Genomic DNA, 13,573 nt, shown 5'->3' with positions numbered 1-13,573 from the left:
TCTAGATAGGTCATATCCACCTTCAAAGAGGAAATTTTCTCTGCTCCTTGCCAATGCAAGAAACCCATTCTTCCCAAGGGACAGTCATCTCTGAGGGTGTAACAAAAAATCTGGGAGCTTAGCTCAGGAAGTTTCAGGGATCCTCTAATTCCTCTTCTTGATCAGGAGGTCGTGCTCCTAGATGACCTTCAGGCCTGAGACCAAAGGCTCACCCACACTTTGAGGTGAAGATGAGGGCGGGTAGAGGGTATCCCATAACAACTGAATTTCAAGTAAACAGCAAATAATTTTTTGCACTAAAAATATTTCATGGGACACAGTTATACTAAAATCTATTCATTGCTTATCTGAAATTCAAATGTAACTGGAAAGCCTATATTTTATCTGGCAATCCTACAGATGAGGGATCAGCATTAAAACTAATGACTCCCCTAAGATGAAACCTGGGATTAAGGAAAAAAGAGGCCACAGTGAGCCGTGACATTTTGAGGAGAGGAATGAAGTTGGTTTCTTTCACGCTAATTAAGCAATCACAAACGACCCCATCAGAAATCTAAACTCGTGATTAACATGGGACTCGAGACCAGGGGGAAAAAAAATGAAAAAGGTTAAGAGCCAGAGAAGCAATCTTCACAGAAACGGCAGCCAGCAGACGGAGCTGGTCCCAGGAAGGCAGGTAAGAGCAATGCCTTTTCACCCACTCTTTCAGAACAGAACAGGGTTTGGCAGATTCCAGTGGACTCCTCCAGCCTCCCTGATACCTGGATGTCGGCAGAATTCTCCTCAATATTCACAATTCTCCGACTTTTAAGGATCCACAAAGTCTCCTCCTAGGTCCTACCTCTAGACTGCCCAGAAGCAAAGCAGAGAACCAGGAAAAGCAGTTATTCAGGCTGTAACTGGCTCATGAACAGCTGTGTCTAGTCCCCTGAAGAACCACTTTTCTTGGCTCAGGTAGGATGAAGTACATTTGCTGTCCTGCCACTGTTTGCCAAGGCTCGAAACTGGAGGTATAGATTTACAGAAAACAACTTAATGCAGAATTCGTTTTGTGTCTGTCATTTTGAACAGAGTTCATCCCCACATTATTCACCTGAGATGATCAGTAAGGTCAAGTGTGACTTCTTTACAACTGGGAAGCACAAATGACACATAAAATGCCCCAAGGAAAGGGTTCATGGGGTGAACTCTCCACTCCCTTTTCCCACTTCTATTCAGCTGTTTTAAACGGGCTCATTAATATAACTCTATGGGGATCAGACCTATGCAGTTCACAAGAAAAATAAAAGGAATGAAAAACACACAATAGCAAGGAGAGAAGAGAAATCATTGTTGGTTTTTAATAAGCACACTCTAATAATGACCACTAAAGTTCATGAGCTTTTTATTTGTTTGTATCATAGTTTAAAATTTCATATTTTGGGGACAGTTTCCTTTGTTGGAAAATGGGCTTGAAGGATGCTGTGCTGAGGCACATACCCATTATATCATCATAGCCTTTTATTTGTCCAAGGATTGATATAAAATAATACCTCTGGAGAGAAATAACTCCTCTTATTAATCTGTCTTGAGCCAGGGAGAGTAAGCAATGAATTAAAATGCTTTTTGTTTATTTCTCGACAAGTTTATGGTATAGAGTCAAATTAATTCTCAAATCACAACTCAGTTTGAAAGTTTTTTCCTTTTGTTTGTGGTTTCTTCTTCGAACTTAAATTTCAGTTGGTAGAAAGGGGTTAAAAACCTGAGCAATTCCCACTTGATATCTGTGAAAGAAGCAAGTACGAGTCCTTGCAGAGAGAGAAAACGGGGTTTGGATGTCATTGTCGGTCACCTAGTGAGAATGTCTTTGTGGGTGTTTTTGAGATGGTAAGAACACTCTGGATGCATGAAATGACACCTGTGTGTCCCTGCTGCTAGGTGTCCCGTGGCCTGACCCTACAAGATGCCAAGAGAAGAGGTTCACTTCTTCTATGGTTCCCCCAGGAAAGGGCACAGCCACTCTTATGTCACCGCTGAAGAGTAAGTTCAAAATCAGACCCAGCGGGGTTACAGTTTGCCGTTTGCTGACACAGCCTCTGGCTTCCACCAGCACATGTCGGTCCGTAAATCTCTCTAGTGTTTATTTCTCCAGAAATAAACCTGGCAATGAGGTAAGGAGACCCTGAGGTCCTACAAAAGGTCTCAGGTTTCTCTGAGGCCAAAGAGGCAAAGAGGGAGGGAAGGCAAAAACCTGGATCTTGCCATTTTTGTTGCATTCTTGGCTATGAGGCCTTTACTGTGGGTTCCCAGGCTGAAAATCCTCTGTCTGAGAGCATGATGCCTCTGTCCTCAAGCCTTGCCTGTCTACTCCACTTGGGCTCCCAGAGGTGGTTTGCAGATAGAACAGAGGCAAGTTGCCAAAGGACAGTGAGGTTGAAGGGCAGGTGCGTCCCTCCACCTGCTGACTGAGTCCAAGGTGAAGAGGGTGGTCATAACCTTTGCATCAATGCTTTACCCTAAAGAAAGGTGTTTTGTATTATGAATTATTTAAAAATAAGTATTTGCATGATTAAACATTTCTAAGTGCTAAGCAATGTATACCAACTCAAGATGCTATTCTCTCCTTTGAAAAAAATCTTACAACCTACTGGGAGAGTTAGGCATGGGAGTAATTTCATCAGGTATGAGTGCTGTGATGGGGACATAAGCCACAGGACATACTCTGCAAGGTGAGAGTGGGCAAGGGGTGGTGGCGGTAGGAGGGGCCCCTCTCTCAGTGGAGATTCCATCAGGACAAATGAGGAATCTGGGTTTTATTTGGACCATCTCTTAAGTGATCTGCTCAGAACTTCCTGCAAACCTGCTGTCTTGGGAGAGAACTGTTGAATTGCTTTACTGGAGTGAACTAGCAGGGGCAAGAGAGATGGAGAATCTGTCAAAGGCACCGAAGAGGAATTCAGGCTGGAGTATTTCTTCGGAAGACCCTAGTGGGATTCTCTAATATCCCTGTATGGTCAAATGGGATGTGGTGGTGAGATCTTCTGAAAAAATGTGCCAACAGCAAAAATATACTCTTCAGGGGTACAACTGCACATGGTATTAGGTAGTATATTTTTCAGGATTTGCATGATGACTCAGCAGACTCTATCTCTGTGAAACCACAGTTGAGAAGTTCTCAGTTGAGGTGGCACAAGCCACCTATGGAGCTCGTGAAAATGCAGCTTCCTAGGCACTGCTGCCCAAGAGGCTGACTCAGTAGGTCTTGAGGGGCCCAGGATCTGTACTTTAACATGAATCTCAGGCAACTCCCTTGCAGGAGGTATTTGGGTGACATCTGAGGAGCCCTGCCGGGCAACGGGTTCTTATGGTGTGTCTGGCACATCCCAGCATTTTTGGCTCTCACTTCCTGTGTGTGAGTGCAATGTGACTGTGGTGTGAGGAGTTCAAACAGAGCTCTGTGTGTGTCAAGATGCCCAAGGGGGTGACCACAGACCTAGGAGGGAGAATGAGAGCACAGGCATGCTGGGAATGGAATCATCTGCCTTCAGTCATGAGAACCCACTGAATGCCCCTGTAATAGCTCCATTTCAGGAAGGGGTGATGCGGTCAAAAAGGCGCTGGCTGGGTAACTCAGGCCAGTCGCTGTGAATGCTGGTTCTGCCACTCTCTGGCTGTGCAACATTGGGCATTTTACCAGCCTAAAGTCTTAGGGATGTCAGATGTGAAATGAATGTCATACCTACCCCTGAGGATTGTTGTGACAGGGCCAATAGCAGGGTGCTCACCATAGTGCTTGGCAGGGTTGTTGTGAGAATTAAATAATCTAATGAATACAGAATGGTTATCATGGTACCCAGCTTACAGCAGACATTAAGTCAAAGTTAATTTCTGTTTCTTTTTTTGTGGACTGACAGCTGGGGAAAATGTTTTAAACTAGCCCTGATGGAAAGATGACTCAGTCCACAGAAGGGTCAGCTGCCACTGCACCTGTTGCCCTTGCAGCCTGGCTGCTGGGGCCCACGACAGTTAGCACTGCTGCTGTGGACACACACCTGGGAGGCTCCGAGAGATGGTTCTGTCTCTGTATACGCATGCTGGAGGCCCATGGGTGCCTGGTGTGGGGTGGGGTGGAATACTCCTTGGGGACTGGGAGATGCTGCTCTGATCGCAAAGCCCCTGTGAAGAGAGAAGATTGAGACACGTTTCTTCACAATCTGGAGCAAGGTTTCCATACCAAGGTGGACTTGTCTGTCTCTCGGGCCAGGGCTGCAGGGATTGGCATCCTGACAGTGATTCTGGGAATTCTACTACTTCTCAGCTGCTGGTACTGCAGAAGACGAAGTGGTTACCGAAGCTTAAAGGTCAGTAAAGTTATCACTGCTGAGTCTCTCCAGTTCCAGGACCTCCCTTCTCCTTCTTTCTCTGAAGTTCTGGGGAGTGGAATGACAGTCTCATGATCACCTCCAGCACTGATTCATGGTTCTGATGCATCTCTCTCTATGCTGTACATCTTATAACTCTTCTTTTGCCTCTGCTCAGGCATGAATCCCAACCAGGAACTTGGCCCATCTTTCTGATTCCACTCACAGCAAACTCGAGGGCCTGCCTATGTAGCTGATGGTTTTGGGGGCAAGGGGGAAGGCTTCGTGGTCCTCTTGTACAATTGAACAGAAGTACATGAGACACTCCAGGTCTTACCAATCCTTCTGGGGATTCCCACTGGCTCTGTTACTCCACTTAGTGGCCCATTCTTCTTACCCTACCTCTTCACCCCTTTCTTTCCAGGGTTCCTGGGAATTCTAAGTTCTCTAACTCTATTAGCAAGTAATCCAGCATAGCCAGGACCCATGTAGCCATCAGTGCAGGAAACTGTCCACCCCTCAGCAGCACAAAGCACCGCCAGGTTTTTAACAGGCTCCTCCCTCCTTTGATGCTCGATGTGGTTTTATTAGAATTTTTGCTCCTTTACCCATATGAGCAGGAAGTTAACAAATGACAATGTCCAGTCTTGGGGTACCAGGATCCTTCACAAACAAGCAAAATCAACAGAGTCACTAACCTGTGAAGACCACAGGTTTCAGAAACCTTGCTTAAAAGACAGGTAGCAGTTTGGAACTTAAGCATCCAAAGCCATTCTCCACAGTGAGCAACAGGATAGAAGGAGAGTTGCAATTTTTCTTTCTCCTCTCTCTTTATTACAGATCTGAAAGCTTCTGGGGTTGATATATATGGGGAAAAAATTTTATCTTTACAAAAGATGTTGAAAAGTCCCCTTCCTCATTTAGCAACACTTCATTCAGAGAAAGTGGTTTTGTGATGGAGAGGAGGGCTGGTCCGGGTGGAGGGCTAGAGCCTGGCAGTCTGAGGAGAAGTTCAGTTCAGTTCAGTTCAGTCGCTCAGTCGTGTCCGACTCTTTGTGACCCCATGAATCGCAGCATGCCAGGCCTCCCTGTCCATCACCAACTCCCAGAGTTCACTCAGATTCATGTCCATTGAGTCAGTGATGCCATCCAGCCATCTCATCCTCTGTCATCCCCTTCTCCCCCTGCCCCCAATCCCTCCCAGCATCAGAGTCTTTTCCAGTGAGTCAACTCTTCGCGTGAGGTGGCCAAAGTACTGGAGCTTCAGCTTTAGCATCATTCCTTCCAAAGAAATCCCAGGGCTGATCTCCTTCAGAATGGACTGGTTGGATCTCCTTGCAGTCCAAGAGACCCTCAAGAGTCTTCTCCAACACCACAGTTCAAAAGCATCAATTCTTCGGTGCTCAGCCTTCTTCACAGTCCAACTCTCACATCCATACATGACCACAGGAAAAACCATAGCCTTGACTAGACGGACCTTAGTCGGCAAAGTAATGTCTCTGCTTTTGAATATGCTGTCTAGGTTGGTCATAACTTTTCTTCCAAGGAGTAAGCGTCTTTTAATTTCGTGGCTGCAGTCACCATCTGCAGTGATTTTGGAGCCCAAAAAAATAAAGTATGACTGTTTCCTCATCTATTTTCCATGAAGTGATGGGACCGGATGCCATGATTTTAGTTTTCTGAATGTTGAGCTTTAAGCCAACTTTTTTACTCTCCACTTTCACTTTCATCAAGAGGCTTTTTAGTTCCTCTTCACTTTCTGCCATAAGGGTGGTGTCATCTGCATATCTGAGGCTATTGATATTTCTCCCCGCAATCTTGATTTCAGCTTGTGTTTCTTCCAGTCCAGTGTTTCTCATGATGTACTCTGCATAGAAGTTAAATAACAGGGTGAAGGGGAAGGTGAAAATGGTAGCTTCAAATTCTTCTCCTTGCTTGAAAGCTTAGGAAGTCCCATGTGACCCTTTTCCTAATGCCCATCTTACCATGGTGTCCCAGATATAAATCATGAAAGGGTGAACGTGGGGAGACACAATCACCAAGCAGCAGCCCTCCAGTGTGGTGGCATTTATGGGAAGGAGAAGTTCTTGAGTCTGAATAAGACTCCAACCATAGCAAAGCCTTGGGTTGAGAGGGTAGGGAATATAACTCTTTGCTCTCTGCTATACACTTCATGTGTACCTCTAGAACAGGGTTATGACATTGCCTTGTAATTTGTTACTTTTTGCTTCTTCCACCCCTTCTCTTTATCCCATTTGGAGCTGATGCGGAGAGTATTTTTTATTCCCTTTTTACTTCCAGAGCCTAGCATGATGCGTGGCACGCAGCAATTGTATGGCATAAGGATTTGGTCTCACTCTGCTGTTGACTTACTGGTGGCCTTAGATTTTCATTTCTCTGAGCCTCATTTGCTCTATTACACACCTAGACACAGATGACATAACATGATGCATGTCCCTTTTTATGTAATATATGCTTTCTTCTATAAGTAAAAAAATTAATTCTATGTTTACATATTAAAAAGAAAAACAATGATTAGTCGTTCAAGGAATAAAAGCTCTACAAACTCAATATGTTGGTATCCATCCCTTCAGTTCAGTTGCTCAGTCGTGTCCGACTCTTTGCAACCCCATGAATCGCAGCACGCCAGGCCTCCCTGTCCATCACCAATTCCTGGAGTTCACTCAAACTTCTGTCCATCGAGTCGGTGATGCCATCCAGCCATGTCATCCTCTGTCGTCCCCTTCTCCTCCTGCCCCCAATCCCTCCCAGCATCAGGTCTTTTCCAGTGAGTCAACTCTTTGCATGAGGTGGCCAAAGTATTGGAGTTTCAGCCTCAGCCTCAGTCCTTCCAATGAACACCCAGGACTGATGTCCTTTAGGATGGACTGCAGAGTGAAAGAGTTGGCTTAAAGCTCAACATTCAGAAAACTAAGATCATGGCATCTGGTCCCATCACTTCATGGCAAATAGATGGGGAAACAGTGGCTTACTTTATTTTGGGGGGTTCCAAAATCACTGCAGATGGTCATTGCAGCCGTGAAATTAAAAGACACTCACTCTTTGGAAGGAAAGTTATGACCAACCTAGATAGCATATTGAAAAGCAGAGACATTACTTTGCAAACAAAGGTCTGTCTAGTCAAGGCTATAGTTTTTCCAGTAGTCATGTATGGATGTGAGAGTTGGACTGTGAAGAAAGCTGAGTGCCGAAGAATTGATGGTTTGAACTGTGGTATTGGAGATGATGGTTTGAACTGTGGTATTGGAGAAGACTCTTGAGAGTCCCTTGGACTGCAAGGAAGACTGTCCATAATTGCTAGCTTGATGCTACCCAGACAAAAAAGCAACCTTTCTCCCCTCATTCTGCTTCAACACTCTCTTATCTTAAATGTGTTCAGTGCAAGAATGACAGTCTGAGCCATGGCCTCCAACACTGAACATTTGCCTGGCTGTTCAACCTGCCATCCTCCACTCCTCCAGCTCTCGACCAGTGACTTGCAGAGTTTCTGGAATTTTTATGAGATTTAAAAACTGTGTTTAAATTCCCTGGTTCCATCTAATGTTTAAAACTGGAGTCATTTATTTTTAAAATTAATATTAAAATCTTGTTTTGAGACTTTCGTATCTACTGAAAAGCCAGGCTGGGGACCAGCAGTCTAAGAAAAGTAGGTAAAATTATGTAAGGTAGTGCACTAAGTACTGTATTTAATTACACAGTTACCTCCCTGTCTCTCTTTGGTGATTCTGTTTTCATTATAAAACAAAAACATAAATGACGATTAATGCGAGCTTCAGGTACCACTTTTAACCAACTTTTACTAAGCTTTGAAATATGTTTATTTTTCCACTTTCATTGGCCACAGAATGGTAGAAAGGTTGGTTGGATGTAAGGTCTCCTAAAATTTCTTCCTTGCCCAACAATTCCTCTTAGATCTGAAAAACATCTTTTGAAAGGACAGACTGCTTTTTGCAGAAATGCGTTTCTGCAAAAAAATGATTTATAAGGCATTGGAAGTTGGCTTTCATATTTATGAATTTTATTCTTTCACTTCTAAGTTGAGGACATAGCACTTCTGATTCTTGGGGAAAAATTAAAAAGGTCTCCTGACAGCTCAGTTTACACTCACATCTTTCAGTGTCATGTTTCTCAATGTAAGTCAGGGGCCCCTGCACTCAAATAACCTAGGGTTCTTGCTAAAACGTAGAGTCTGGGACCATCTCTGGTGGTGGGACCTAGGACCCTGTTTGAACACACACACACTGAAGTTTGATGTTAATACACAGAATTGGCAGTGAACTGGGGAAGTGAATCAAGCTCTTAACCTATGGTAGGTGAGAATTTAAAAAAATAAGGAATAAAATCAATAATCAAGGTAAGGGGAGAGAATGCATTAACATTAACACACCTTGTGCTGTGCCATGCTGTGCTTAGTTGCTCAATCAAGTCTGAGTCTTTGCAACCTCAAAGACTGTAGCCTGCCAGGCTCCTCTGTCCATGGGGATTCTCCAGGCAAGAATACTGGAGTGGGTTGCCATGCCCTCCTCCAGGGGATCTTCCCAACCCAGGAATGGAACCTAGGTCTCCTGCATTGCAAGCAGATTCTTTACTCTCTTAGCCACCAGGGAAGCCCAAGAATACTGGAGTGGTTAGCCTATCCCTTTCCCATGGGAACTTTTCAACCCAGGGATTGATCCAGGGTCTCCTGCATAGCAGGCAGATTCTTTTGCTGAGCTACTCAGGAAGCCCATTAAGCACCTTCCTGGAGGTATATCACTGGGAGCTGTGGAGGGGAGCAGAACTTCCTTGGATCCTCTTGTCAAGATTGGGATCCTTGTGCTTATATACTTCCAAAAGGTAGTGTCAATAATGATTTCAGAGTAGAGTTTAGGAAAACTTCTTTACAGCCGGCAGACTCTATAGGTACCAGCCCCAACCATGTCTGGTCTCATCCAGTTGATGATCCAAACACTTCTCCTCCCTGGGAGACCCGTCCGGATGCCATTCTTTCAACCCAGTAACACCAGTAATCAACCGCAGTCTACAGGCCAGCCTGAGGAGGAGGCACTGAACCCTGGCACAGCCTTGCTGTTCCAATTCCAGCTGGGACCCCAGAGAGCTGCTCATGCCCTACTGGTGAATTTGGTTCACAGATAATGTTTGGGTCTGTAACTTAAAAAAAACGGAATTAGGTGCAAACATTTAAAAGTAACATTTTATGTAAAAATCTTAATTTCTAGTTTATTTTTTTAAAAAAATCGAAAGATCCGGCAAAACTTGGCAGCTATGCAGTGGTTTGTCCCTTTAGAAGGGACACATACTCCCTCCTTTTCTGTGGCCCCCCCTGACCTCCTCCTTCCTCTAAGGGTCAGATCGTAGCGGGGTCATGCCAGGCACAGGCAATAAGGAAGTGCGTTGTCTGGAGAGCCCTGGACCAGCAGTATCAGTATCACTTGGGAACTTGCCAGAAATGCAAATTTATGGGCTTCACCCTATACCTACTGTCAGAAATTCTGGGTGTGAGCCCAGCAATCTGTGTTTAACAAGCCCCCCAGGAGACACTGCTGCATTCTAAAGTTTGAGAACGACTATTGTGGAGAATTTAATGGTAAGAACATATAAAACTCTGCTTTTTATGATCACAATGTGCCAGCAATTTAAAACACCACCAGTAATGAAATACTCCACTTCAAAAGAAACTGTGCCTCTGCAGTCCCTGTTTTGGTACGTGTCTCTGTCTTGCACAAACTGTTGTCATTCTATTCTAGGGATGGAGAGCATCACCCCTTCAACCTATGCAAATAACCAAACTATAAGCTTTTACCCACCCCTTCCCCCAATAATTCAAAGTGCACAGCAGCCTGAGGCTGACTTGTCATTGTTGTGATGCGACTTGGAAGCTCAGCATTACAACCACAGTATTTCTATCACAACACAAGCATTCAGTGTTTCAGATATATTGCTGTCATTATGCTGCTGCTGCTGCTAAGTCGCTTCAGTCGTGTCCGACTCTGTGCGACTCAATGGACGGCAGCCCACCAGGCTCCTCCGTCCATGGGATTCTCCAGGCAAGAGTACTGGAGTGGGATGCCATTGCCTTCTCTGTGTCATTATGGGGAAGGCAGAAATAGTGTCCCTGCTATCAAGCTGTTCCTATGTTTCTCCTCACTGTGAAACCACCTCCTGCCTCCCTAGCTCTGATCTACTCCTCTTGTAATCATTCTCTGAGATCCAGTTTTATATTTCACTCTTCTTCTTCCTTTCAAAAATATTCATTGACCAACTAATAGATGTTAGGCACAGTATTAGGTGTTTTCTTGTGCTCAGTCATGTCCGACTCTTTGTGATTCCCATAGACTGTAGCCTGCCAGGCTCCTCTGTCCATGGGAGTTTTCCAGGGAAGAATACTGGAGTGGGTTGTCATTTCCTCCTCCACGGGATCTTCCCAACTCCACATCTCCTGCACTGGCAGGTGGGGTTCTTTACCATTGAGCCACGGGGGAAGCCTAGTTCTGAGAGGTAGGTAACATTATCTTAATATTACTGATGAAAACACTGGAATTCAGAGAGATTAAGTGACTACCTGAGGATACACTGAGGATAAGTGGCAGGGCCAAGATTAAAACTCATTCTTAAAATGTCAGCTTCTTTCTCCTTTTCTTTAATGCACTCAATTATTTTTTCTCACCCATTGACCTTCATGAATTCACATTTCAGGACAAAAACATTCATGCTGGTACTCAAAGTACCCTAACAGGAGGATGTTCACATGAGTGGCTTGGTCAACAGGACAGCAAATTGCCTTTTCAAGAGAACAATTGTGAACCTGTGGTAGGTTGAGATCCTGCATCCTGGTGTTTCTGTATATGCCTACTTTTAACTCTAATGAATAAAATATTGCCATTTAAAAAGCAAGGGCAATGTGAATATATTTAATGCTACTGACTAAAAAATGGTTTAAATGTTAAATTTTATATGGTATATTTTACCATAATAAAAAGTAAATAGTAAGATTAAAAACAAAGGAATTCACAGAGGTTTTCTTAAATTGTGTCCTCTCATATCCAGAGTTTCCTGGGTCAATAAAGAAACATCTACGTGTAAGGCCCAAAGGAAGAACTTGGTTCTGGATACAATGTCCTCTTGTCTCATGTTTTTTAGTATAATTGCTTTTGTCCTGAACATAGACATAACTAACAGAGGAAAAAAGTGCCTATTATTAATTGTATAGAGTTGCACTGTCCAATAGTTGCACTGTAGCCACTAGTCACATGCGGTTATTGAAACCTGAAATGCAGTACTTTGAATTAAGACATCCTGGAATACATACTAGATTTCAACAACTCAGTATGAGGAAAATAACATAAAAGTCCACTAATGAGTTTTATACTGACTATAGATTGAAGTGATAATATCTCACTTCAACATGAAAGTGGGGTTAAATAAAATATATTAGTGAAATTAATTTTGTTTCTCTTAATTTTTAAAAATGCAGCTACTAGGAATTTTAAAACCACATATGTGGTACACTCTATTTCTACTGGACAGTCCCGGTATAGATGCAGTAATTATAGCTTTTGAGAGCACTGGCTCCAGAGCCAAATTACTATATTTGACTCTTAGCTCCATGACTGGCCAGTTGTAAGACATTCATCAAGTGATTTAACCTCCTTGTGCCCCAGTTTCCTGACCTGTAACATAAAAACAACAGAAATATTCCTAAGGTTGTTGTGAGCATTAAATGAGGGCCTGACAGATTTGTGCTCTGTTGATAGAAGCAACTGCCTTTAGACACAGCTGTCAGGATTTACGCTTGTGGTAAAGATGCTGTGTGATCAGTGTCTGTAACAGGTCTGAAAAATTTGTAAATTAGGACTTGGGGCTTCTACTGATAAAGATAATCCAAGGAAATTTGGGGGAAGCCACTTAGCCTTTTTTCTCTGCTGTTATCCCCCCACCCCACACCGCCCAAATGCTTCAACATACACACTTGTGTAATTCAACATTAATTACCTCATTGGGTGGAAATTAGATATGGACAGGTAAACGGACAAGTTTCAACCCAGAGCAAAAGTGTAAGCATGCTGCAACTATTTTGACTTAATCCCTCTTCCAGAACGATGTGTGCTGTTGTCGAGCCCCTGCTCTCCTTTCTCATCCTCACAGGTTCCCAATGCTCCACCTGCTTATGAGAAGCTACCCGCAGACCAGTCACCACCACCTTACTGTCCATGAGAGCCAGCGAGGCCTCGAGAGGTGCTGAAATGATTTCCCGCATGCTTTTGCTTGAATTTGATGTGGACATGCAATGTTCTGCTTCAGAATGCTGTAGAAACAGTGTATATGATCTCTACTAATAAGCTGAGTGTCAAATTCTTTGTAGGGCAATTGATTGAGGAAATGATGAGAAATATTAAAATGGGGAAAGCTTTGTCAATAAACATTGTAATGGATTGATACTATCTGTGCCAGTAATAATAAATCTACAATGTTATTTTCTGAGGGAGAGCATTCAAGTGTGTGTTCTGGGACCACTGGATTTAAGTTAAAAATGTGGCTAAAAACTACTATTCTGATTTTTGAAGCAGCAGCCTCTTGACCAACATGAACTCTAACAGAACAGTTGCAGGTTAGTCTGTGTTATGGAGTACTCAAAATGATACATTTACAGGTTTAAGATCAAGAGCTGAATGACCTAACAAATTACAATCAGATTCATCTGATCAGGAATCAGTCATGTCTCTTTGTGTTCTACAATTCTATGGTGCAATAATAACACACTGCAGAGATCCTGTATTTTTAGTAATACAGTTCATGCAGTTCTAATTACATTTCACTTCAATGCTCAATGCTATCATAATTAATGACAAGGATTTCCTGTTAAATCAAAAGGTGGTGTAAGGACTTAAACAAGTAAAAGCTACTCTAGTTTGGCTGATAACCTTGCCTTCAATGTCCCAAAGGCAATTTAGCTCATTTGGGTTCCCAAATTCCTCTCAAAAGAACATACAGAAGAAATCATAAAGGATCAGAAATTCTGGAATGGTGTCTTTATTTGTATAGCAACGTTGAAATTTATGTGACATCTACATATTATTATCTGTCTAATGTTTTTCTTCTGATCAAGCTCATTTAAAGTTTTTTGGCTTAACTTATATCACCACTCTAAATGGAAAATCAGTATCACTTTTTGTAAGTAGGGAATAAAGATAGAAGATAATGAAAGCAAATTA

The 13,573-nt window shown here is 43.2% G+C and overlaps 1 protein-coding gene across 1 annotated transcript; it reads left to right on the top strand.

The window, feature by feature from the left end:
- The first annotated feature begins 595 nt into the window (after window positions 1-595).
- On the top strand, window positions 596-12,842 carry LOC120864368 (melanoma antigen recognized by T-cells 1-like). The gene is made up of 5 exons (XM_040241452.1): window positions 596-676; window positions 1,918-2,019; window positions 4,244-4,340; window positions 11,058-11,171; window positions 12,507-12,842. The coding sequence occupies exons 2-5, from the start codon at window positions 1,943-1,945 to the stop codon at window positions 12,573-12,575; spliced, it is 357 nt and encodes a 118-aa protein (XP_040097386.1). The 5' UTR covers window positions 596-676; window positions 1,918-1,942; the 3' UTR covers window positions 12,576-12,842.
- Window positions 12,843-13,573: the final 731 nt, after the last annotated feature.

This window comes from Oryx dammah, unplaced genomic scaffold (genome assembly GCF_014754425.2).
Source record: "Oryx dammah isolate SB20612 unplaced genomic scaffold, SCBI_Odam_1.1 HiC_scaffold_1, whole genome shotgun sequence".
In the NCBI taxonomy this organism is placed as follows: domain Eukaryota; kingdom Metazoa; phylum Chordata; class Mammalia; order Artiodactyla; family Bovidae; genus Oryx; species Oryx dammah.
The sequence above is the reverse complement of the archived record's forward strand: the minus strand, read 5'-3'. Positions and strand labels throughout refer to the sequence as shown.